This window comes from Plasmodium cynomolgi, chromosome 5, assembly GCF_000321355.1.
Source record: "Plasmodium cynomolgi strain B DNA, chromosome 5, whole genome shotgun sequence".
Classification (NCBI taxonomy): Eukaryota; Apicomplexa; class Aconoidasida; order Haemosporida; family Plasmodiidae; genus Plasmodium; species Plasmodium cynomolgi.
Window position 1 is genome coordinate 141,230 of NC_020398.1, and position 25,039 is coordinate 166,268.

A 25,039-nucleotide genomic window follows, 5' to 3' on the forward strand; every position below is an offset into this window, starting at 1 on the left:
CGTTGCTCCTTTTTTTATTGTCCAACGGGCCATCTCAGTGCTGCATCCGTGAAGCGTTGTCTTGCCAGCTCGACGCAACACCTGCACCACAACCTATCCTTCCAGTAGAGTCTTAAACACTCCTCATTAGTCACCAATTTGGAGGACACCTTTTTTGTGTCTTTCCTCACCGTGCTGTTATGTGCCCCTTTTTTGGTACGTCATTATAATCACTCCGCACACTCGCTTCCATTTTACCCTTATGATGAATGGTTGTATTTACTCCCTCCGCTAAAAACACCTTGTTGCTAGGACTAGCTGGGAAAACGTCAACCCAGTTGCCCTCGAGATAGAACACTGTTCCATTCACCTGCTCATTCTCCATACCATGGACAACCACACGAGCTACGAAACCTGCAGCACCTTAACGAGTACGCCCGCACGCGAGGACGCCTCTATATATATGTGTGCGCGTGTGGACTTCCCCGTCGGGTGTTTCCTCCCCAAGCTGCGAAATTGCGATGTTGCGAAATTGCAAAGTTGCAAAGCTGCAAAGCTGCAAAGCTGCCACATTTTTCATCTCCCCCCCCTGCAGTTGAGTCCTCCGGCTCCCTCACCGAGAACAGCTACTTGATCGAAAAAATAGTCAACGATGAAGAGGACCCAGAGGACGACTCCATATACAACAAAGTCTCTTCAAGTCTTATAGGTTTGTCAGACACTGCTGTCCAATCCCCCCAGTGCGCCCTACTTGCACGTTCCGCTTTCTTAAAAAGGCCAGCTTGCCGTCCCTTTAACGCTCACCTGGCACACAGCCAGAACGTTGCTCCCCTGACACACACCCCATACGATGCCCCCCTGACACACACCCCAAACGTTGTTCCCCTTCCACCCAGCCATGCTGCAGGGAGTCGAGGTGCTCTGCAACCTCTCCATTTTGTATCTCTTCAAGGACAACTACAGGGTACACCCAGGTAGGTGCATGCGAATGCGTGGGCACATCTCTCTACACGCGATTTTGTATTATACACATGTGTGCGAACCAGTCAGTGGTTCACAAATAATGACGGAGTGCCCATTTGAGGAGACCTTTTGGAGAGACCCTCCATGAGAATACTATCTCTTTACAGCGCCACATTGTCACTTCAAATCACCTTCCGTTTCACTCCCACGCAGCAACCCTCAGCGTGATCCTGAGTCTTATAAAGTTCCCCTGGTCGATCAAGCTCCTATGGGCAATCATCTCGGACAGCTTCCCCATCTGGGGGTTCCGAAGAAAGTATTACCTGCTCGTTGGGTCCCTACTATGCATCCTCTCACTGCTCGCATTGGGGTCAATAAACCACACGAACATTACCCTGACAGTGGCTCTCCTAATGATGTACTTCTTTGGGAGTTCCCTATGTAACGTCATAGGAGAAGCACAAATGGTGACCTCTAGCCAAAAGGGTACAGTGAAATGCTCAGCCCAAAATGTGTCCATGTTCTTTGGATTCAGAAAATTAAGCTTTGCAATAATGTCCTACCTATCTGGGTACCTCCTATCAGTAATGACCAAGCAGCATATATTTCTGATTGGGGTTTTTCTACCTGTCCTCGTATTGATATCTTCTTTTTTCACCAAGGAGAAAAAGAGTTACAAAAAATGTTCTATGAAGGATCAAGTAAAGTGCATCTATGATATGGTCAAAATTCCACACGTTAAAAGTTTTATCATTTTTATCTTCCTGCTCATGTCTATGCCATCATGTGGAAGCACTTTATTTTTTTATATGACTAATGAATTAAATTTTAGTCCTGATTTATTGGGGAAAATGGCAATGTTTCAATCTTTCGCTAGCTTACTAGCCATTTTATCCTATATGTTTCTATTCAGTACAATGGACGTGACGAAATTGATTCTTTACTCCACAATTATTATTACGCCCCTCTGTTTGCTACCGCTAATTGTTGTAAAGAAGCTGAACCTCTTCCTCTACCTTCCCAACAGTCTATTCATCATTACGGACACTGTCCTGATAGAATTTATTGCGGAGTTTCAAACGATGCCTATTTTAGTCAAATGCTCACGTATTATTCCTAAAGGATTCGAATCCACCATTTATTCTCTCTTTTTATCTGCCAATAATTTGGCAATCATTACTAGTTCCTTTCTTTCATCTTTGCTAACTTATGGACTTAATATTACTTCAAGAAATTTTAAAAATTTGCCCCTCATGATAATCATTTGCTGCCTCACGAATATCATCCCCATCCTCTTTTTATGCTATTTCCCCGTCTTCGAAGAACCCTCCACGGATGTACAGAAGACCCCCTGTTCGCCTCATCCCTACGGCACATACGAAACGACACACTGCGTGTCCCCCGACAACTCGGACACGGACGAGGAGACGTGCCTTTCTCGCGATCTCCGGGTGGGGAACACCCTCGAGCACTTCTGACGCGCGGTGAAGAGGTGGCGGTGAAGAGGTGGCGGTGAAGAGGTGGCGGTGAAGAGGTGGCGGTGAAGAGGTGGCGGTGAAGAGGTGGCGGTGAAGAGGTGGCGGTGAAGAGGTGGCGGTGAAGAGGTGACGGTGAAGAGGTGGCTGTGAAGAAGTGACAATACAGAAGTGGCGGTCTGGACGAGGTACTACCCATCGTGGCCTTACCAAGCAAAAACCCACCCGAATCAACGGAAGACCCCACCCAACATTTTCCCTGCAAAAAGAAGCGAACTCATTAACCGCAAGTGGAGTTAAAATCAGTTCTATATTTTTTTGTAAGCACGTGTTGATGGTCCTCCCATGTATTTCACTCCTTTTTTAGTGAAACTTTGAGGACACACTTCGTTGCAAGATGTGTGTGCTAGTGTGGGTGGACCTACTATACGTGGGGTGTCTCCGCGCTAGCATCCTATCGCACGTAAACACACGCTTCTTTTTATGAGTAGTCCAAAGGGGAAAGAGACGCCCCCCATTTGGTTACTCCTTTGCTGCGAAACCCGTGGGCGCTACATTCTCCCCACGGTTCGAAAAGCCTCTTGTTTTATTTATTTTTTTTTAGATCAAAAATTTGGGTTACTATTCATTGCACGTTCATTTTTTTTTTTTTACTTTGTGGGGGTACTCATACCACTATCACCCCCTTATGATGAACCAGAGACACATTATTTTGTTTCCATTTCCGTAATGAGACAACCGAGCACCTGGGGTGGCCTGTCTCCCGGAGAGTTGCTCAAATGGATGGACGCCCTCAGGTCAGTTTGTTCACATGAGATATAAAGCGACCGCATTGTGTGCAATTTGACTACGGCTAAATGGCACTAGAATTTTTCCCAAAAAAGGAGAAGTCATTTTTCCTTAAAAAGTTTGCACCCCTTTACTGGGCACATTTTGTCCCCTTTATTTCATTTATTTTTCCCCTTTTTATTTTCACCCTATCTTTGAAGACGCCAAAAGGATTTCACATCATAAAGAAAAATATACTACTATTTCATGAAAAAAAAAAAAATAAAAGACGCAATTCATTTCGTTTGCCCCTAAATGGGGAAAATACAAAACTGTTGTGTCTTTAAGTGGGGCTGGAAAGTTACACACACGCAGGGTCACGTCTTATGACTTTTTTTTTTTTTTTTTTTATCCCCACGATGCGACTAAGAGGAATAAGTGAAAAAAAAGAAGTAGAGCTTGTCATTCTTCTCATTTTTAAAAAGGGCTACACCTTATCCAATTTGTGTGCATATTTTTCACGCTCAGCCATCTGGGTCAAATTTGCAACTCTTTTGCTCTCCTGTTTGTGCATTCCTCACGAGTCGTGTACAGCGTTGTGTAGCCCCCCCTTTTGGAGAAAAACACAGACAAGGAAGGAAAAAAAAGATTGTCATCCTTCAAACTGTGGATTGCTAAATGGCAAAAAGATTAAAATTGACCAAGGCTGTTCGAAGAGAAAGTTCACCCTTCGTAAAGCGTTATATTTGTTATGCTCACATGGCAATTCCGCTCTCTCTCTATCTATTTTTTTTTTTTAACGCGTTTTTTGCGACATCCCATCCAATTTTTAAAAGCTACCTGAAAAGGCTCATAACTCCGTTCGCCACTTTCACAAAAATGGGAACTTCACAAAGCTGGGATCTTCACAAAAATGGGAACTTCACAAAAATGAAAACTTCACAAAAATGAAAACTTCACAAAAATGAAAACTTCACAAAAATGAAAACTTCGCAAAAAGGAAAACTCCGCAAAATTGAAAATTCGCAAAACTAACCACCCAAACGAAGCACAAGCGCTTCTTCCCCGTTCGAAGTGCGAAAAAAGTACCTGCACAGGTCACGCAAAAATTGAAAAAATTACTACCAATTAGTGAAAAAAAAAAAAAAAAAAAATAAAGATAAAATCTTAGCTAAATATGAAATACAAGCGAAATAGGAACATTTTCACAAAAGAGCAGTTCATCCGGAATTGATTTTTGTCTTCCCCCTTTCATGAAAACCAAATAACTGCTTTCACAATGGAGCATTGTGAACAATCCAATGAGGAAGGCGACACGCCTGAGGAGCATGAAGGTATGTACCTGTCGTGGTTACACGTTCACACTTTTTTTTCTTTTACAACATATGGCTTGTTCGTGTGGTCAACAGTTTTATTTTTAAAACGGAAGATTTTACGTAGCATACGTTTTACACACCATCCTTCAAACCATCCTTTTGGCCCCTACGACAAAACAGCATTTTATGCGTCCAATTATTTCCTACCCCCACTCAGTCGTGCGCGCGTTCAAAAGGCACTACTTTGAGGACAAGGACGAGATGCACATAGCGGCCATGAAGGCCATAGCCCAGTAAGACCAAAAAGTGACCGAGAAGGAAAAAAAACGAAAAATGAACAATGAAAAACGAAAAATGAAAAACGAAAAACGAAAAATGAAAAATAAAAAACAAAAAATAATGAAACACGCGGAGGGAAAAAAACAATTGGCTGTGCGCCAAAAAAAAAAAGCACAAAAGACGATCAGTTAGCCTCCAACAACCTCATTAACACCGCGCTGAGAGAACTAAGATGCAAGCGCTTAACCGTTAATACGATACGTGGAAACAGGAATGAGGGACGAATTACACACAGACAACATGGCGAGAGTCACAAACCCCAAATGAGAAGCTGGTCGCGTGTAAAAAAAAGGAAATGCAAAAATAGTGCACTCCAAAAAAAAATGCAATGTATAACCCATGTGGTAGATAGCACATTTTGCTTCTGCTCGAGTAGCGCGCATATGTTTATAGCCTGAATGCGCGCCTGTATACATGCGTATCTATATGAAGGCCCATTTGTGACCCCTCCCTTCCACGCACACACATCGCAGAGTCCTACAGAGCAACATGACAAAGCCCAACTTCGAACTGTTCGTTAACATAAATGAGGCTATTGGAAAACTAAAAAGTTTCGTAAAAAACGAGAAAACGCAAAACGAGATTTTATCCATGCCCCACTCGAAAAGGATGACCATATACCCCATTCTGTCCTCCATCGATATCTACCTTCACTTTGCGGTGAAAAAGTACACCCACAATGAAAATGTAAGAACGTTGGGCGCGTGTGTTTGCGTCCGAGTCAGTGTCTGCTGTTGTTCCTGCCGCTGTGTCTGCCGCTGTGTCTGCCGCTGTGTCTGCCGCTGTGTCTGCCGCTGTGTCTGCCGCTGTGTCTGCCGCTGTGTCTGCTGCTGCGTCTTCTTCTGTGTGCACCCCTGCATATGCTGCTTTATATGCTTAGGGAATCTTTTGAGGGAGCTCGTTTGAAGCGGCGCATCTGGGGGGCCCCCACGGTTGATCATTTAATACCCCCGCGCGGGCACACGCATATGTGTGTACCTATGTGAGTACCTATGTGGATGCCCATCTTGCATGCCCGTCAGCGCTTACCTTCCTTTTCCCGCCATCTTCCCCCCGAAAGAACTTCCCCAACCTGAAGAACCTCATCTCCAGCAGCGCCCAGGACTTCCCAGAAAAGGTTAAACAGAGTTTAAGGGTCATAGGGAATAGCAGCAATATAATGTTCATCAATAAAAAGACGACGATCCTAACGCATAGCAACTCCGAATGTGTAAAAAGCTTGCTACTGAATGTTGTAAAGAATCAAATGAAGCACGTGAGTGTGTACTTTACCTGCACAGAACATATCTGTAAGGACTACTTAAAGAAGGACAAAAAATTCGACGATAAGTTTGTTGAAGATTTGCAGAGGGAACATATTCAAGTAACCAAAATTGACCTTGACAACGTTAAGGATGTATTAAACACAATCGATTTTGTGGTCATAGGAACAGAACTCGTAATCGACAATGGAGGAATTATTAACAAGAAAGGTATTAAACAGCTAGCCGAATTGTGTACATCAAATAAAAAAGAATTTTATGTCACTTGTGAAGCGTATAAATTTTAAAAAATTGAAAAAAAAAAAAATTCCGCCCAGGAGTTTTACTCGTATTGTACGGAAAATACAGCTAGCGAAGGTAGAAATTTGTATGAATTTCTTCCCCACCATTTTATTACTCTTTTTTACACAGACATTGGAATTTTCCCCCCCTCAGCAATTTCGTACGAACTGAACAAATTGTACATCAACGATGTTAACTGAGGTTTCGTGTGCTCTTTTGAAATAGGCGAGATTGTCCAGCGTTGCTTACGTCTATCACACCGAATTGGATGTTTTACATATATACGCTGGGGCGCTTCACACGTGTGCCCCTTTTTTGGGGGAAGTACACCTTCCGCTGTTTGTTGTACCGTGCCATATTGTATCACATTTTGTTTGATTTTCCTTCCCCAGTTTTACGCCCGCCCTTTTAGCGACCATTAGAGGGGCGCAACCTTTTTTATGTATTTTTTCATTTCTCCCTTTTTTAATTTGTTTCCCGTTAATGCTTCCCACATTTCCCCTTTTTTTTCAAAAAAAAATTAATTTTTACAAAAGTGTCTTTCCAGTTTGTTTTTCCCCTCCTTTTCATGCACAACGCATTGCGTGTATCGTAATGGCGAATTGATGCTCCATTCGGCATGCATTTAAGGGAGAAAAAACTTGGCTCCTTAAAATAGCCTGTTGCGACGTTTTATGCATCTGCGTGGAACGCAATGCAATACATAGCAATCTCTGCAGTGGGGTTTATCCTTCACAATGTGGCGTTACCATTTTGTACTATTTATTATTTTTTTTTTTTTTGGGCCAAATGTGTGTATTTATTGTACTTCCCCGTTGTGCCACATATTTGGGGCGCGTCTTTCTTGCTTGGTCCGAACTAAAGCTTAATTTGGGAGGAGGTACACACACACCCTGGTGGGGGGCTGTCCTCCTTTACGACAACTTAAGTGCCTTCCCTGCGCTTGTTTTCAACATTTCTCTTTCTCCTCCCCATGGTGCGCTCAAATATGTGCGCAAAGTACACAAAATGGGAGCTCCCTCCACACCTCTACGAAGCGCGCAGGTGTGCTTCTCCATTTCTAAGGAGCAGCAACAGTCTCGCCTCACAGTGCTACTTCTTCATTCCATGCGCAGTTAGCCAAAAAAATAAAAAAAAAATCTATCAAATTGTATGAACAAGTCGGTAAAAAAAAAAAATCCAGCCAAATCGCATGAACAAGTCGGTAAAAAAAAAAAAATCCAGCCAAATAGTATGAATACAAATCAGGCAAAAAGATGAATAAAAAAAAAAAAACAATACATAAAATGGAACTGCCTAAATGTACGTATACTATAGCATCCCCTTTCTTTTCAAAAGAGAGTATATATGTTCTATTTCCATTCTTTCCGCGCAGAACTGCCATGATTTGCAAAGGCGCAGGTATGTAGCTTCTTCTTTTTAACGCTCATCCCCCCGCTTCGTTACCCCTTACTCATTCGCCCCTTTTCAATAATATGAGCTTCACCCACAAACAAATTAAGCTGCACAATGGAATATTAAAGAAAAGCTCTCAAAATATATTTTTTTGTAGCAACTTTTTCAAAAGAGGGAAACATGGATGCGCGATAACTTATGGGCATAATCGCACATGCGAGAAAGAAGCAAAGGGTGTAAGTGGTGGTACCAGGGGGGCATATTTTGTCCATGTTCGAAATTTTATTCACCTACCTAGCATCGTCGCTAGCTGTGATGGAGCCAATCCAAAGGGATACAGTCAATGGGGCAGCGAAGACAAATCCGTCGCGTCCGCCCCGCGGGACAAGGAAAAAACATGCAGTAGTGAACATACGAGGGAAGAAAACCTCGAATGGGTCAAAAGTGACAAAAATGAAGAGACACTGAGGGATGCCCCCCCAGGGGAAGATACAAATGATGAAACAATCCCATATACCCATTTCATCATCGAAAAATGCAAAGCTAACATGCAGCAAGATGTTGACAAGTACGAATCTTCCTGGTATGTCGAACTCATTTACGAATTACTAAATTGTACAAAAATTATGTTCGATTGTTCTTGGATGACTTCGATCGTAGCAACGACGTCATTCATGAGGATGATTATTTTACCCTTAACCGTATCGGCAGAACGAGACAGAAGAAAACAAAAAATATTAAATCCCCTGATAAAAGAATTGACAAATAAATTAAAGAGTAATGCACAAGATGGGAATATAAAAATGGCACTTGAATTTAAAAAAAAAATCCTCAACATTAGAAATACTCATGGGATATCTTTAATCCCCAAATCGATTATCCTGATGGCATTTTTTCAAACCCCTTTATTTTTATTTTATGTTTTCTATAAAAAAATGGCATCCTATCCTGAAGTGTTTAAAGAATTTACTTTTGAGTCACCACTATGGTTAGACAGTCTTTCTTTACCTGACCCGTATTATATACTACCTCTACTGTCCTCCCTCTTGCTATTATCAAATAATGAATTAACAGCATTGATTGACAAGGCACTAAGCAATAGCAAATCCAGTTCCCTCCCTGGAGATGAGAGTGAATTTCAAAAAAAAATGAAACAAGTATCAAAGCTAGCCATGAGACTATTTTATATATCATCTTTATTTTTTTTTAAATCCATGCCATCGGGGTTACTCATTTATTTGATCACGAACACCTTTTTTCAATTACTTACGACTCAAATTTGTAAGATAAAAGTGATTGAAAGGTTTCTCGATCTGCCTCCCTTATACTCCAGGGGGCTGTCCTATCAAGGAAACGCAGGAGAGAAAAATCAATCCGATTCGAGGCGCAAAAAGGGCATTCACATGGACGACTTTGTAAAGGGTAAGTTCAAGTGAAGCGTGTCACTCACACCCCTGGTAGGAAAAAGACGTGGAGACAGAATACCCAACATTTTATAGATATAACAAGATATGCTGGCGCGTCTACATTCGCTACAGTGCTGTGGTGTCTGTACCGTGTAGTTTTGCTCACCCACAGAAGTTGCTTAAGCATCACTTGTGTGGTAAGCGGGTATCTCCTCACATTGACTGTGCCCTCTCCTCGTTGTGCAGCTCGTGAATTGTTTTATTTTGACCTTTATTTTGACCTTTATTTTGACTTTTATTTTGACATTTATTTTTCATTTTTTTTATCTCACTTTTTTTTTTTTTTTTTTAAACATACACTGCTTTTCTTCTTAAAAAGCTCATCGATACCTTTTAAGGAATTTTTTTTAAAAACAGTCTTAATTCATACTTGAGTGTACACACTGCACTGCTGGAAAAGGGACATTCCACCGGTCGATCGGATGGCACGGGAAAAACAATACGAAAAGAAAAACACATGTGAGTAGTAACGTTGGGGAATATAAGTAGGGACACACCTACGCACGTACACAAAGATGTGTATGAATGAATCCTGGACGGGAAGGAACTACAATTGCAATTTTTTTTCTTTAAATCTCAGAGAAAGGGAAAAAATGGAAAGTATATCCCCATTGCGTAGTACACATTCGAGCTGCTTAACTAGGCATTTCTTGGATTTCTCAGATTTCTTGGATTTTTTTTTTTTTCAAAAAGGGGAAAATAAAAATGTGCGGCTAAAACGCAGGGGCAGTGTATAACGCACATTCGGGATTCTCCCCCTCTGGGGAAAAAGTGGGAAACGAATGGGAGATTCGATTTGACGGATTGTTTGGCGGATTGTTTGAAGGACTGTTTGACGGACTGCTTGACGGACTGCTTGACGGACTGTTTGACGGATTGTTTGACGGATTGTTTAACAGAGGGGTTGCCTGTGCCTTGCTTCACCTCACGATCGCATCGCGCTCGCTTCAATTTTCCCTTCATGCGATCACTTTTGTTCCCCCCTTCTACTCACTTTTGCTCCCTTCTTGTATCTCCCCACACTTTGAAAAAAAAAAAACTTTCACTTTTTTTTTTTTTTCATTGTGTACACAGAATTAACTTCATTTTTTCCTTTTCGATGCAAATCGCCTTTGCATTTTTATTTGCCTACCTGTTTTTTAACTTCCCTTTTCCTTCCCGTTTTTTTTTTTTACCCTTCCCTTGTTGGCCCTATCTCCTCGTCTGTTCCCAGAAACTGAGAAGTTTTTTTTTTTTTTCTTGTATGCGCATATGTTCCCACTTTTTATTTCTCCCCCGTTTTCAATTGGGCCCTAATTCGTCACTTTTGCCTCAAGAGGAAGCGAAGGAAACATTTCCTTGTAACGCGACAATTTTGTTTTGCATGTATGAGGAACCGCAAATTTTTTTTTTTTTTCCTTTTTGCTTTGTTCTTTTTGTTCTTTTTTTTTCTGCTTTTTTGCCTTTTCTGCCGTTTCTGCCTTTTCTGCTTTTTATGTTATTTCTTCTTTTTTTTTTCCCCCGCTCCTCTTTTGCTTTCCTCCTTTTCCCTTGTTGAAATCGAAAAAGTGAATCTATAAAAGGGACGGCGATCATTTTTACATGTTGAATTGCTTCTTTTTACATGCGCATTTTTTGACAACCCTGAGCGGAACAACTTTTTCAAGTGGGATCCCCCTCTGCATTTTGCCATAGTCACCATATATTGATTACACAACCTCCTCCTGCGCATAGAAAAATTCAAAGTCAATCCTTTTAAACGTTACCGCAGCTGAGGGAAGGGCATCTCGCGTGAATATACAGACGTGGCTTCTCCATCTCACCCACTTCTGCGTAGCAACTTCCCCCACCATTGCTACATTCCTGATGCATCCCTACCTGACAAATTATCCAAAAAATCCGAATCATGTTTAAGTTAAGTAAAAAATGAAAAAAGTAGAAAGCGCAAGTTGTGAGTCGCTGGAAAATCCCAGCGAACGGGAAAGTTACTCGTACGATGCAAATAAGGTAAACCATTTCGTGGAAAAGGAGGAAAGGAAGAAAATACCCATTGATGAGCATGGCGCGAAGGCGGGGGGGAATGACACTAGTAGACATAACGCTGAAGGGGGGGAAGCGACCAGTCCCAATAACCCTGACAATAATAATGGGACCAAGGATAGTACCAGCGCAGACGTGGAAGATAAAATAATTAGGAAATATTTGAGCAAGCGGATGAGTGACATAGGCTTAAACTGCATGAGAGGGAGTGAGAGTGAAGGAGAAAATGCGGAGGAGAGGGGAATACAAAAGGGAGACGGAGGTGGAAACGGGAGTAGGGGCGGAAGTTTGGGGGACAGTCTGGGCGAAGGCAGAAAGGGACAGTCCCCCAAAGGTCTATGCGAACCGCCCGGAAAACACCTCAACATTATCAGCGACAGCAGCAGCGATGGAGATGATGTGCCGCTGCTGAAAACGCTCAAAATTGAGGAGACAAAAGTGCGCGTCAAAATGGGAGACACAACGGGAACCAGTGGAGGGGATGATGTCGCCAAAATCGGTGGTGCAATTCTAAAGAAGCGCAAGACGCACGAATGGGCAGAGAAAGTAAAAAATATTAAACGTTCCCGCATCAATGGGGACATACAAAGTGAAAACAAAAACAGGGATGCCGATCCTGAGTCAGATGCAAGTAGCGATGACGAATACTTAATCAACCTTATTAACAGCAACGGTGGTAGTGACGAATTTCAGGGCAGTAAAAACAAGCAGACTGCAAAAAAAGACGCTGCACGCCGTTTAAACGAAAAGGCTGGCAGAAAGACAAGAATCAGTGACGGCGGAGGGGAAGGAAGCGACTCCTCAGCAGATGATGACAGCACATCCAGCTGCGACTCGGATGAACCCATCCTTGTAAAAAGTAAACTAAAAAATCAAACGAATTCCCCCCAAAGGGGGGTAGGCAATAATAGTACTGATAGGCACGGCGGGCTGGTTCAGACAATCTCCAGCATTGGTGACAGCGGCAGGGATCAGAGTAACAGCATACATAGCAATGAGACCCAAGAGGTGATAGCGAATGGTAAAGGCAGCGCACAGGTAGTAGTCCTTAACAGTAGTGCATCCGCAAAGAAAAAAAATGCTTCTTCCAAAGAGGAGGTATCTTCAAATGCGCACGCATCGTCCAAAACGTATGCATCGTCCAAAACGTATGCATCGTCCAAAACGCATGTATCGTCTAAAACGCATGTATCGTCTAAAACGAATTCAACATTTAAAACCCATTCAACGTCTAAAACGCACGCTGCCCCAAACGCGAAGGGGAGCGCGCCGAAAAAAAAAAAATCGAAAAAAGATAAAGGCAAAAAAAAAAAAAACAGCAAAGCTGCGCAGAAAAAAGGGGGCACCAAGGAGGGGCGGCAAAATGGCGTAGTCGCGAAAAAGATAAAGAAAGGCAGCAAAGAGAGAGACCGCGCCAAAGGGAGTGACCGCACCAAAGGGAGTGACCGCGCCAAAAAGAGAGACCACGCCAAAAAGAGAGACCATGCCAAAAGGAGAGACCACGTCAGCCGCAAAGATAAACAAAAACGAAAACACAGGCACAGTAGTGACGATCTCGAAAACAGCCTCAGTCAAAGCAACGATATCGAAACAGATTCAATCGTTATAGGCACGTTCGACCCCCACAATCGGACCCCCAAGGAAAAGCTCGTCGCACAGCTACTCATTCGCTGGTGGTATGTCCTACCAGATTGGCCAACACCTGACTTTAATTATGAGCCGGAGTTAACCAAAAGAAAGTTGAGGTTAGTACCCCTGGAAGAATACGAAGATGAAGAAGATATCAACAAAGAAGGATTTAGAAAGGTATATGAAATCTCTGCCTTCCCGGGGGTCTTTCGAGACGCAACTGGGAAGGCTTATGACTTAAGGGACAAAGAATCCTGTCCTTGTTACAATAATTTTATTAAAAAAACAGAATTAGAGTTGCTAGAGTTAATCTGCCAAGCTATAAAGAACCAAATGGAATCTTTAAAAAAGTCCGTGTATGATGAAAGTGGCACAGAGAGGACTCTCGAAAGACAGCTGAAAGATGCAGAGGTGAAACTGAACAAAATTACAAAAAAAAAGGCAACAAAAACAAAAGCGGGGGAGGATCCCGAGGAAGCATCCGAGGAGGCACTCGAGGAAGTACCCGAGGAGACACCCAAGGAGACACCCGAGGAGACACCCGAGGAGACACCCGAGGAGACACCCAAGGAGACACCCAAGGAGACACCCGAGGAGACACCCAAGGAGACACCCAAGGAGACACCCAAGGAGACACCCAAGGAGACACCCGAGGTAGGGAGGGGTACATAGTGCTTTGTTGAGGAGGCCTGCCAAGTGGGGGGGGGCCGGGGAAAACTCTATCCTTTCTTGGCAGCGCCCAAGTTGACACCCCACTTCGATGCCCCCCACACACACACACCGATCATATGCACTGCTTCCCACATCTGCCGCTCCTCACTTAAAAACAAAATTTACGACTCTGTTCGGAATATACACAACGTTGATAAGTCGTCTTCCCCTTTTCTTCTCTTTTTCGATTCGATCCGTTATCCTATTTGTGGCCTCACGAATGATTCTTTGTGATCGTTCCGTCGGTTCGCCATTTGTGGGTCGTTCCGTCGGTTCGCCATTTGTGGGTCGTTCCGTCGGTTCGTCATTTGTGGGTCGTTCCGAATGCCGAAAAATCCCTAAACTTTGCAGCTCCCCCAAACCGCTTCCCCCCTCAACCTCCATGAAAGCCACGTGGCGGTTATTCAGCCGGATGGAAAGCTTACCCACCTGTGGCGCGTCCAATCGGAACAAGGAGGGCCAGCGTGCGAAGTACATCAGGCTAGAGTTGCAGAAGTAACAAATCTGCTTTCTCTCTGATTTGTATTTCTTCAAATAGAAGAACCAGAACTCCTCGCAGATGTGAGGACAGAAGGGGTACAGCAACTTAACAAAGATCAAAAAAATCTTCAACGGGATGTAGTCCCACTTTTTAATTTCGTTAAAAAACATCATGAAGAAGGAGACGGCTGTGTTGAGCTTCATGCTGTTTAGACATTTAGTTATTTTTTCAATGTAAAAATTTGCTCTTTCTTTTTTCTCTCGTTCAATTTCGTGTCCCTTTTTTTTTACAATCACGTCTGATAGCTGTTTGCACAAGTGGTCTTGACTCCATAGCGAGTTTATATGACGTTTTATTGCTTCTTTTTTCTTTCCTGAATTAAATTCTCCTTCATGTTGGCTCCCCCCATTTTTAATCATCTCAAATTTCAGAATCATCTGCTTATTTCGTTTTTTTCTCCTACACTTGGTACAAATTATATGATCGCTGCTTCTCTCTCGAGGGGTTTCCACAAAATTATCGCTACCTTTCTGGGGAACTCCTCCCGAGTGAACCTCCGTAGTGGCGATACACTTTTCTTGTCTCTTCTCCCCACCCAAGGTCGTCGGGGGATCTTTTACATCCTTCACAAACAAGCTATACAAATTGGTTAAGAATTTAAAAGTCCCTTTTATTCCTTTTAGGTCCCATTTTTTGTTTTGATCTATAGGTCCTAAGAATAGGATGTACAGTCGGAGACAATCGGACCCATACCTTTTCACAATATCATTCGGGTTCACTGTATTTCCTTTAGATTTGGACATTTTTTCATAGTTGGCTTTTACTTCCACGTGGGGGGCGTCCTTCAAATAATATTTTCCTTCTCTCTGCACCACCAGCTCCTCTGGAATTTGATACTTTTTGTACTTCTTCCCCTCCTCGCATGGGACCATTCCTCGTAGCACCTTTTCAGTGGCGCAATTCGGTTGCTCGGGTGGGGGCGGCTGCTCGGGTAGGGGCCGCTGGTCGGATAAGGCCGCCTGACCGGATAAGGGCCGCTGATCTGATAAGGCCGGTTGCCTCTCTCCCTCTTTGCGAGGTTCGGCACTCCCACCCGTGTGGGCATCTTCCCCAGGGGTACTCTTCATGCTGCTCGCTTGGAAAGAGCCCTCCTCTCCGTGCTGGGTCCCCCCATCCTGCTCGGTATTATTCCCCTCTGCCGCTTCCCCCCTCACGGACGCATAACTAACCAACTTCCCCCCCAACGTCGTGAAGGCAAAGAACGAAGTGGCGCTTAAGAGAAGGCCCTGATTGAAGAGCCTCTGAAAGGGCTCCTTATGGCTAACCAGCTTAAGATCGTACAGAAATTTGTGAAAAAACCTGGCGTACAGAAGATGCAGCACAGCATGCTCACTTCCCCCAACGTATAGGTCCACAGGCATCCACAAATTTGCTCTCTCCTTGTTAAAAATGCGATTCGTATTCTTTGAGTCCAAGTACCTTAAGTAATACCAGCTAGAACCCGCCCACTGGGGCATTATATCACACTCTCTCTTATATAGAGTGTTTTCTCTCCTTTGGAAAACCCATTTTTTAAATCTGGAGAGAACGGAGGGAGATCCTTCATTGTATTTATTCGAACCCAATTCGTATATTCTTTTGTGGAACTTGGGTAGATGCACAGGGATGTCGTCTATGTAGATTCCCCCCCTGTTCACAGCCGAATTGCACACAGTTTTAATCTCCCCTTTTGGCTCCTCCCCTTTTGACTCCTCCCCTTTTGGCTCCTCCCCCTTTTGTGTGCTTCTCACCGGGATGAGAAAAGGAAACGGCTCGCCCCAGTACCTCTGTCTCGAAAACAACCAGTCCTTCAGGTTGTACACACAGTACCTTTTGCTATACTTCGATGAGCATAACAATTTGTGCAGGACTTCTTCTCTCTTTGAAGTTTCTCCCACTTGCTCTCTCTTCCCCCTTTTAACGAACAGCAAATGCCCACTGTTCTCTAATACATAGGTACATACATATATAGGGATGTACTTCCCTATTATAGGGTTGTAAATAACAGAGCCTGTGAAGAGAATCCGTTCATTCTTTAGCCTATCCATGTCGTTTTGCCTGACTGCTGTGCTCACAAAGGAACGTAAAAATTTGTTCCTATTTACTATCTGGTGGATATTCGGATGATTCACACTGACTAATAATTTGTCCCCTTGGAAGATGGCCTCCTTTTCGTTTAGAAATATTTTCACGTAGGAATCCCCTTCGTTCTCTTCGCTATCCGTGTCGAACTTCAGCAGATGTTTTTTCTCCCTCCCGTCAGACAGCAGCCCCACTGTAGCTGCCCTCGGCTTGATCACCCTCAGTGCCTTTTGCACAGCGTCCTCGTCGTGAATGAGTCGTTCCATTTGGTTAGCGGCCGCTGGAATGGGATGGTTGTCGGCCGCTCTAATGGGATGGTTGTCGGCCGCTCTAATGGGATGGTTGTCGGCCGCTCTCATGGGATACCTCTCGGCCCCCTCTCGGACAAACGAATCGAAGAAGTCGTAACTCACCCCCCCCCCATGGTACAAATAATTAAAAAGGAGAGTCATCCCATCGTTGGCGTAGATGCTACGGTAAAGAACACGTAAGGTGAAATAATCCGAAGGAGTGCAAAAGAGATCCCCAGTTATCCACTCACCAAAGGGTATAACTCTAGCCTTTAAGATGATGCCTCTTTTCATTCCTATCCAATTAATCTGCATAAGCTTTATCTTCTCCGGCCACTCGATGTCCTTTAAATCTTCAATAAGTCTAGTGGCATACGTCGTGATCCTGAGGTACCATTGCAACAGCTTCCTCTTTGTTACTTTTAATCCTTCCACATTCGCTTCATTCTTCATTTCATCATTAGAAATTACACACTTAATTTCGTTCGACCAATTAACATAGGACCGTTTCTTATAACCCAGCCCTCTTAAGTACATTTGGATGACGATCCATTGGGTCCACTTATAAAATCTTTCATCCGATGTGTTAATTTCGTTACCCCAATTGAAGAGGAACCCCATTTGGAGTAGCTGTTTTTTAAAATTGTGTATATTTTTTTTGATAATATTTCTGGGGTCCATTTTCAGCTTCATAGACATCCTATCGCATGGCAACCCGAAGCTGTCCCATCCGATAGGATGGAAGACACAGTGGTTGGTCATTCGCTTGAACTTGGCCAGCACGTCCGTTATGGTGAAACACAGGATGTGCCCCATGTGTAGGCCCTGCGCTGAGGGGTAGGGGAACATATCCAGGATGTAGAATTTCCTCCTGGCGAGTTTCCCCCGCTCGCCCCGTTCATGTGCGCCCCTATCGCAGCTTCTAACGCGTCCTTCACCTTCGCTGCTTCTAACGCGTCCTTCACCTTCGCTGCTTCTAACGGGTCCTTCACCTTCGCTGCTTCTAACGGGTCCTTCACCTTCGCTGCTTCTAACGCGTTCTTCACCTTCGCTGCTTCTAGCGCCTCCCTCACATTCGCTGCTCCCATCGCTGCCTCCCCGAGCACGCCGGTTGAACCGCGCGAAGTCCCTATCCAGCAGCCGCTTCGAATTCCACACCACTTGCCACTTCCGCTCGATCGCCCGGAAATTGTACGCCCCCAGCTTGCTGTCGCGCCTCCCCCTCCCCGAGTCGCATCCACTCGGCTGCAAGAAGGAGAATACGCCCCCACCACGTGCCCTTCTAACCGCTAACCCGCCACTCCCACTTCTAACCGCTAACCCCGCACCCCCACTTCTAACCGGGGAACCGACGCTCACAATCCTCACTGCAAACACATGGTGGGTCGTTTCACAGACGAGCAAGTAACACGAGACAAGGGTGAGTGTCCAGCTGAATGGCATACCACGGGCATGATAAGTACCGCTGTCCTTACGAAAGGTACGTAATTGTGGAGTGAACGGCGAGGTGGGGGAGGCACACCCGCTAACAACGGAAAAAATCACAATAAATAAGCGATATGCAAGCAGAATGCTAAGCCCCCCCTACCTACGCAGATGGGCTAAAAGGAGCAAATGGCTACAAAAAAAGGGAAGAACAGAAGAAGTACCTTTTTTTCTTCTTTTTTTCCTCATCAGTGTAGTATTGCATAATTGTGTAAACTAACCCAAATGGAACGGCAAAACGTTTATTCCCATTTGCATATCTACAAAAGGAAAAAGAAAAAAGATAAAAGAAAAAAGAAAAAAGAAAAAAAACTATCGCGTCATGTTTCACCAGTTGGAAGGTCACCCGTTTGGTAAAATGCTTGCCAAATGATATATGTACCCAGGAAAGGTCGGGTGAAAAAAGGAAAAAAAAGAACCAAAAATGCTGCAATTTTTTTCCTTTTTTTTTTTTTCATCCATCATGCTAACATGTGTGGAAAGAAAGCCGAGGTGCTTCTTCCAAGTGTAGGTGATAAGAACGAGTATGTCCCCCTATGCAGAGTCTATTTTTTTTTCTCTCCCTCCCTCTCTCTCTCACTCTCTCTGCACAGTTGGCACCCCAGTTCTAGTTCGAACCACTCTCCCATGAGAATGTACCACCCTGTGCACGCCGCAATACAACAGCAGCATTGTTTATCCCCCGTGGTAGGTAGTCTTCACAGTACAGCATGCCTCCCCCACAAATGACAAAGCAAAGCAAAGCTCGGCAGCTACTCAACGGGGGATCATCTAAGGATGCACAAAAATGGCTACCCACAATATCATCAGGTGGGGTCAGCGTTACCGATTCATTCATAGTGCGCGCCATGTGACGATAACCAAAAAAAAGGGGCACGCCAAGTTGCCCAAAGGGGCTACCCAAAGATCTGTGAGGCATTACGCTGTGGAAAGAACTAGCCTCCTCCCAGAGGTAACCATAAATGGGGTAAATTTCAGCATACGTGGTGAGGACAGCACTCCCCAAGTGGGCCTCCCAAATGAAGAAGAAATACGTCAAGGGGGAAACACATCCTCACCGAAAAGTAGCAGCATAACCATGAGCGAACTGCTAACCATGAACGAAGAAGACCCAGAAATAATGATCCATATAGTAAACCATTTAGAAACTACAAAAAAGACGAACAGGAGCTTCCTTCACTTCCTCACTCTATCCACCTTACACAAACAGGAGATTGAAAAGGATCAAAAGGGAGTCTACTACAACGACAGAATTAGGGACCACCTGATAGAGTACCTCCACTTCGCTGTAAAGAACAACCACTACCATTACCTGTTTAAAATTTTCGAGTTGACTTGCCTGTACAAAATAGATGACGTAGAACTGCTGCGACAAGTGGTTGAGCAGATACTTATCCAAACAACAAATGAGGAAGAAAAAATCATTCACTGCTACTGGATCGTAAAACATTTAACAGGAAAAAAAAAACATGATAGGATTATTGCTGTGTTGCTAGCCAAGTACCTTTTCAACGATTCTTTTTTTAACTTCCTCCAAAGGAACGCATGCATCAGTAGCAGCTTTGTAACTCTCTTAAGTTATGTGTCCGACTCGGTTGGGTATTATCCAAACGGGTCTGTCCTACCCCCACTCCACTGCACACTGAGAAACTACGCTCGCCATTTTAATAGCAAACTGGAAAAGGAGATAGAACAAAAAATCGTGAACAATGTAGAGGAGCTAGCCAAAATGCAGGAAATCTTTCTAAAAAACGGATTCTACGATGATGATTTCAATTTGTTAATTAAACGGCTTGTACTCACTTGCACTTCGTATATCAACCCCTTCGACTTACTGGTCCTCTCCTCCAATGTTCTGCTTAACTTTTCAAGGAATGATCACCCCCTTCTGTGTCCTAGTGAGCAGCAGGCGGGAGGAACACCCCTGGAAGGAAGCTCCCCCAATGTGGCCAACTTCCCCAAACGGTACAGAAGCTTCCTATCCGCGAAGACCATGATAGACTTGGTCATCAGAACGAACGACCCCTACATCGCCAACACATGCAACGAGCTGCAGTACATCCAGCGGTATCTCCTCCTGTGCTCGTACTGTCACTTCACTTTGTTTTCTAACTGGTGGGCCGACACTGTAATTTGTGACAAGCTGAAAAAGAAAAAAAGACCTCACAAAGCAGTGGTGCGGTCGAGAATGCCATACAAAAAGCACCTTGCCGATCAGGTGTCCCACTTGCTGGATATGCTTCTGCACAGGTATGGAGGATCAAGCCAGGAAGGTGTAGACCCATATGTAACCGTCGACGCAGTGCAAAAAAACAGGCCAAGCGGCATACCCCCAGGAGACCCCATATCCAAGTACCTACCCTACCTGCTCAAATCCTTCATGCGAGTGACCATAACAAAACCAGAGATGATACGCAACCAGTCATTCATCCTATTTTTCGAAGAAATATTTTTGCACATAGTTGATTCGTTCGTTGAAAAATATGAGCAAGGCAAAAGGGGAATCGGCGTAGATGCAAACAATCAGAGCAGTCGCACAAACAACGAAAGTGTGAAAGTGATAAGGGAGTATGCCCCCACACACTATGCTACCCACCCAGGGGACAACTTAAAGTGGGAAGAGAGTAACCTCCTTCCATCCGCTAATCATCGACCACTGTACACGAATGACGAATTAAGTCTCTACGATCTGAGTTCCATCTGTGAGTGTTTCTTTCTGGTGAAACTAATACAGGGGAGTGTCTCTCCAGGACGTAGAATGCTCTCAAAAAAGGGGGTATCCCTCCTCCATGCATCACCCAATGAGAGGGAAAACCAGAGGATCTCCCCCTTGGACAAATCCCGAGACGCATTCGAAAAAACACTGTACATATTTTTGGAAAGGCTACCCCCTTCACGTGAACTGCATCATCCAAATGGTAAGCACTACCATCCGTTGGACAAACAAGGCATACTTAAAGAATTGATAAATAAAATAAGATCCTGCGCAGAACCCGTTTTTATGTACTACTTAATGTTAAGAACAATATTACCGATTCTATTTTGTGATACCCGTGAGGAGTCTTTAGATGTCACCAAAAGGATAATTTCGTGCATCCTCTCGCTACCATTTCGAACAGACATCCTTGTGAAAGGGTTATCACCTGCACAGGGGGGTAACTCAATACACAAACACTTCCATCACATTTTAAAGAAACTCACTCAGTGGGAAAATTATGTCATATCTATAAACAGCCAAAGAAGAATTCGTATACAAACAAAACGGAGGGGTCTCCCATTTGATTTTTTTTACGCAGGTGACTTTCTTCGACCTTCGTCTATTTTTTTGCTGTGCCTTAATGAGATGGTAAAATGGGAAGACGTATACCTACCCTTTTTGCAGGAAGTTTTTATATCTGACCACTTCTCCGATGGGAATAAGGCCAGCTTTTCGGATCTCGTACGTGGGGCGCGCGACTCGGTCGATTTTAGCGTCTCTAGGTTCTTAAGGGAAAGGCGGGCTTAGGACCTCGCGGGGCTGCACATTTTTGCAGCTCCTTCCGCTATGCTACGGTGAGAAGCGGTCACGTAGAGAAAAGCACAAATGCAGTGCCCTTCCCATGTTTTCCCAGTTTGCACCACTTCCCCAGTTTGCACCGCTTCCCCAGTTTGAACCGCTTCCCCAGTTTGAACCGCTTCCCCAGTTTGAACCGCTTCCCCAGTTTGAACCGCTTCCCCCGTTTGAACCGCTTCCCCCGTTTGAACCGCTTCCCCCGTTTGAACCGCTTCCCCCATTTGAACCGTTTCCCCCATTTGAACCGCTTCCCCCGTTTGCACCTGTTGCGTCTTTTTTTCTCCCCTCAAGTGGAACCCATTTTATGAGCTACAAACGGGTCAACCCATCAGACCTGCTGTTCTCAACATTAACTATAAAATTATTTTGTTTGAAAAAAAAAAAATTCTGCACATAGCTAGTGGAAAAGTACACATGGCATGTCCGTCACGTAGAGCCGAACTGGGAGGTACAAAACAATTAGGGCGCATATGCAAGCGAAGCTGTAGTACAGGGACGTCTGGAAGCTGAAAAGGGGAAAGGAGATAAGTAGGAGATGTAGGGCATATTCGGGTGAAGGGGCAGCAAAACTGTCTTAGTCGCCCCATCTCGCAGCAATTGGAGCAACTGGCCGCGATTCGCCGCAACTGGCCCCAATTCGCGCAGATGGCCGGCCCTACAAGTCGTATCCCATGGCCTTGTTGTAGTGGCAGGCCAGGAAGGCCCCGCAGAGGAAGCCGCCAATGTGCCCAAAAAAATCGACGGTGGGAGAAAAACTAACAAACAAAAAAAATAGCACAAAAACAGACACATTAAAAATATAGTAGTTCTTAGCCCTCCTGGACAAATTCGCCCAGGCTAAAAATATTTCGAGGATGGAAAATCCAATCAGTCCGAATCCACTTGTTGATGCCCCCACAGCTAGCTGACACGGATTGCAGATGGTCGTTAATATATTTCCAACCACCCCTGACAAAAAATAAAGGAAGAAAAAATTCCCCTTCTTGTATTTACTCTCTATCACTAGGCCTAAATTCAGCATGCACATTATGTTAATTATTAAGTGCCACCAATTCGCATGCAGGAAAATTGGGAATAGCAGTCTCCAGATTTCTCCTTGCCTATGCGGTGTGCGTGTGTGTAAGTATGGGGATGATGTGGCACAAAATGAGAAAACATGCTGCGAAACGGGCGCATACTCCTACACACATTAGCATGTTGCTATGTAGGTGGGTCCTTCCGATGACCCCTTTTTTTTTCTTCATGGGAAGCGTACTTGATGGCGGGGCCATACGTGGCTCCCAGGAACATCAGCGCCTGCACGCTGGGGGCCGTTAAGTTTTCGCTTAAGAGGCAACTCAAAATGTAAATGATAATTTGGGCGAAGCTAATCCATACGATGATTCTGCGGGGGGGGAGAAGCAACGCGAAGTGGTCATCGGCACGAACTACTCATCAGACAAGAAAAGGGGATTCCCCTGTGTGTGCTGCCCCCGTGTGTGGTGCTCCCCTCCAGAACACCCCGCACGAGACGCGGCTACCTCCTCGGGGACATGTCCGGAAAGAGCATGTCGTAAAAGGTGCCCCCCTTGGGGCTTCCCTCCATGAGGGGCACATTTTCACTTGCCCCCTGGGCGTTCCCTCCCCTCTGTAAATCTTCGCGAAGCATTTTTTATGCGCACATGTAAAGGCGAATCTTTAGCCCAAATGGAAACATAAAAAAAAAAAAACAGGCATTTATGTGGCAAACCCTGCGGGGTTGTTTTTCTTTTTGCTAACAATGTTCGCCCTCATTCGTGGGTACAACGGTGTGAGCGGGTCTACACTGATAGGAACGTGTGCGCGTGTACACACCTTTACAACAGGGATGAAGAGATGGGTTGAAATGGATGCACGTTTGTCTCGAACGACACATATGCTGCGGAAAAGAAGTCTAACGCGTTTACGTCACTTTCCCGCTACGAATGGATCAATTAGACCCACGTGAAAAAGTTATTTTATATCTTTCACATTTTTGCGTCTTTCCCTTGAGGAGGCGCGAAAAAAAAAAAAAAAAAATACCCATGTAAATACACCCATGCTGATGTGCTGTTGGCCTACCCGAATGTTAAATCGATGAGATTGCTTCCGTTGATTGTGGCAACACGTTAAGGCGTCCTCCTTCGCTTCGTTTCGTTTCGCTTCCTTTTTTTTATTGCTTTCCCAAGGGAGAAACCATCTCAAGCGGAGGTAATGGGAGACAGTATCCACAGGAGGACGACACACATGAGGAGGTTGCCAAGTTAATAGCCAAAGGGATTTTTTTTTTTTTTTTTTTTTTTTTTACACATTCTGTTTTGGCTAGCCAGGTAGCTGGTTTTTAACTGCTCAATGTGAAGGCAAATTTAGCTCTTATCTTATCCTTCCGTGAGCGAATTGAAAAAAGGGGGTAACCGAAAGAAGAAGGGTGCCACTGTAAAAGGGGTACAACGGCGTACTTAACCACCCCTTTTGCCGCTTCTCCCTCAAGGGGCATCTGCTTAGCCTCCTATACACAGGTGGCACACCTGGAGAGATGTTCCCACAGGGGTGTGATTCTCACTCACCATGTTGCTTTTAAAACGCACAAACGGTGAAAATAATTGTCAATTGGCGTTACTTTCTGGGCCACATGTCAGCATGTAGACCTCCACAGGGAACACCGCTGCACAGGGAAAAACCAAACAGGAACACAAAAATATGTGCTTCGTTCCTAACGTGGGACCATGTATCAACACGAAGGGGTACACACGATGCCCAGTTCACACAAATGGTGACTTAATTCGTTCACAGGAAACAATTTCCGAAAAAAAAAAAAATTTCAAAAATGTGTTCACGTTAATGTGAAGAAACACAAAATGAGGTGTTTACTTCGCTTCACTTAACATGCGCTGTACAACATCCCTTTTTCACTGACGCCACTTAAGCACAGTTTTTTTTTTTTATTTTACTCCCCTTAAGTTCTTGTGCCACTCACGCCGCTTCACTGTTCACCTTTTCGCCACACCCGTTTGCCATCATCCCCTCTCTGCGCATCGTATCCGTCATCCGAAGTGTAAAGCGGGAACATTGGCAAAAAAAAAAAAAAAAGGGATTGTAATTGGCTTACCACCTTAAACCGGGGATAACACAAAGCGACACATTTTGATCATGTAAACATCGTGGGTAACGAGAGCGCGGTGGCAGCACAGTGGCAGCATAGTGGCAGCATAGTGGCAGCGCAGTGGCAGCGCAGAGGCAGCGCGAGTTGCTATGCGCGCCACGAATGTGCCATTATGACAAGCACATGTGTGCTCCCCAGCGCATTAGGAAAACTCCCGTACGCGTTATCAACTCCCTGCGCACTGTCAACCCATCACGCATAGGAATCCGTTCAGTCCACTGCGGTGAACACGACGCACGCGCATCTTCACCCGAACGGGCAGTCAGGCAGCCCCTACATACGTGCGGGGATGCATACCAGGTGCATACGCACATAAACATGGCACATACATATGCATACATAGTT

At 44.5% G+C, this 25,039-nt stretch overlaps 7 protein-coding genes across 7 annotated transcripts; 5 read left to right on the forward strand and 2 right to left on the reverse strand.

The window, feature by feature from the left end:
• Positions 1-367: 367 nt before the first annotated feature.
• Positions 368-2,420, forward strand: PCYB_051270 (integral membrane protein conserved; the record flags this gene model as incomplete). Its single annotated transcript, XM_004221008.1, has 4 exons — positions 368-410; positions 575-688; positions 876-953; positions 1,156-2,420. 4 exons carry the CDS (start codon positions 368-370, stop codon positions 2,418-2,420), a joined length of 1,500 nt encoding a protein of 499 aa, XP_004221056.1.
• Positions 2,421-5,329: 2,909 nt separating this feature from the next.
• On the forward strand, positions 5,330-6,584 carry PCYB_051280 (translation initiation factor eIF-2B alpha subunit; the record flags this gene model as incomplete). The annotated part of the gene is made up of 3 exons (XM_004221009.1): positions 5,330-5,395; positions 5,901-6,362; positions 6,420-6,584. 3 exons carry the CDS (start codon positions 5,330-5,332, stop codon positions 6,582-6,584), a joined length of 693 nt encoding a protein of 230 aa, XP_004221057.1.
• Positions 6,585-7,859: 1,275 nt separating this feature from the next.
• Positions 7,860-9,215, forward strand: PCYB_051290 (inner membrane protein oxa1-2; the record flags this gene model as incomplete). The annotated part of the gene is made up of 2 exons (XM_004221010.1): positions 7,860-8,015; positions 8,556-9,215. The coding sequence occupies 2 exons, from the start codon at positions 7,860-7,862 to the stop codon at positions 9,213-9,215; spliced, it is 816 nt and encodes a 271-aa protein (XP_004221058.1).
• A 1,935-nt stretch (positions 9,216-11,150) lies between these two features.
• On the forward strand, positions 11,151-14,103 carry PCYB_051300 (hypothetical protein; the record flags this gene model as incomplete). The annotated part of the gene is made up of 3 exons (XM_004221011.1): positions 11,151-11,736; positions 12,955-13,155; positions 13,994-14,103. The coding sequence occupies 3 exons, from the start codon at positions 11,151-11,153 to the stop codon at positions 14,101-14,103; spliced, it is 897 nt and encodes a 298-aa protein (XP_004221059.1).
• On the reverse strand, positions 13,710-17,584 carry PCYB_051310 (leucyl-tRNA synthetase putative; the record flags this gene model as incomplete). The annotated part of the gene is made up of 2 exons (XM_004221012.1): positions 13,710-17,321; positions 17,435-17,584. 2 exons carry the CDS (start codon positions 17,582-17,584, stop codon positions 13,710-13,712), a joined length of 3,762 nt encoding a protein of 1,253 aa, XP_004221060.1.
• Positions 17,585-19,059: 1,475 nt separating this feature from the next.
• PCYB_051320 (hypothetical protein) lies at positions 19,060-20,593 on the forward strand (the record flags this gene model as incomplete). Its single annotated transcript, XM_004221013.1, has 2 exons — positions 19,060-20,538; positions 20,582-20,593. 2 exons carry the CDS (start codon positions 19,060-19,062, stop codon positions 20,591-20,593), a joined length of 1,491 nt encoding a protein of 496 aa, XP_004221061.1.
• Positions 20,594-21,931: 1,338 nt separating this feature from the next.
• Positions 21,932-23,182, reverse strand: PCYB_051330 (rhomboid protease; the record flags this gene model as incomplete). Its single annotated transcript, XM_004221014.1, has 4 exons — positions 21,932-22,040; positions 22,194-22,634; positions 22,790-22,918; positions 23,055-23,182. 4 exons carry the CDS (start codon positions 23,180-23,182, stop codon positions 21,932-21,934), a joined length of 807 nt encoding a protein of 268 aa, XP_004221062.1.
• Positions 23,183-25,039: the final 1,857 nt, after the last annotated feature.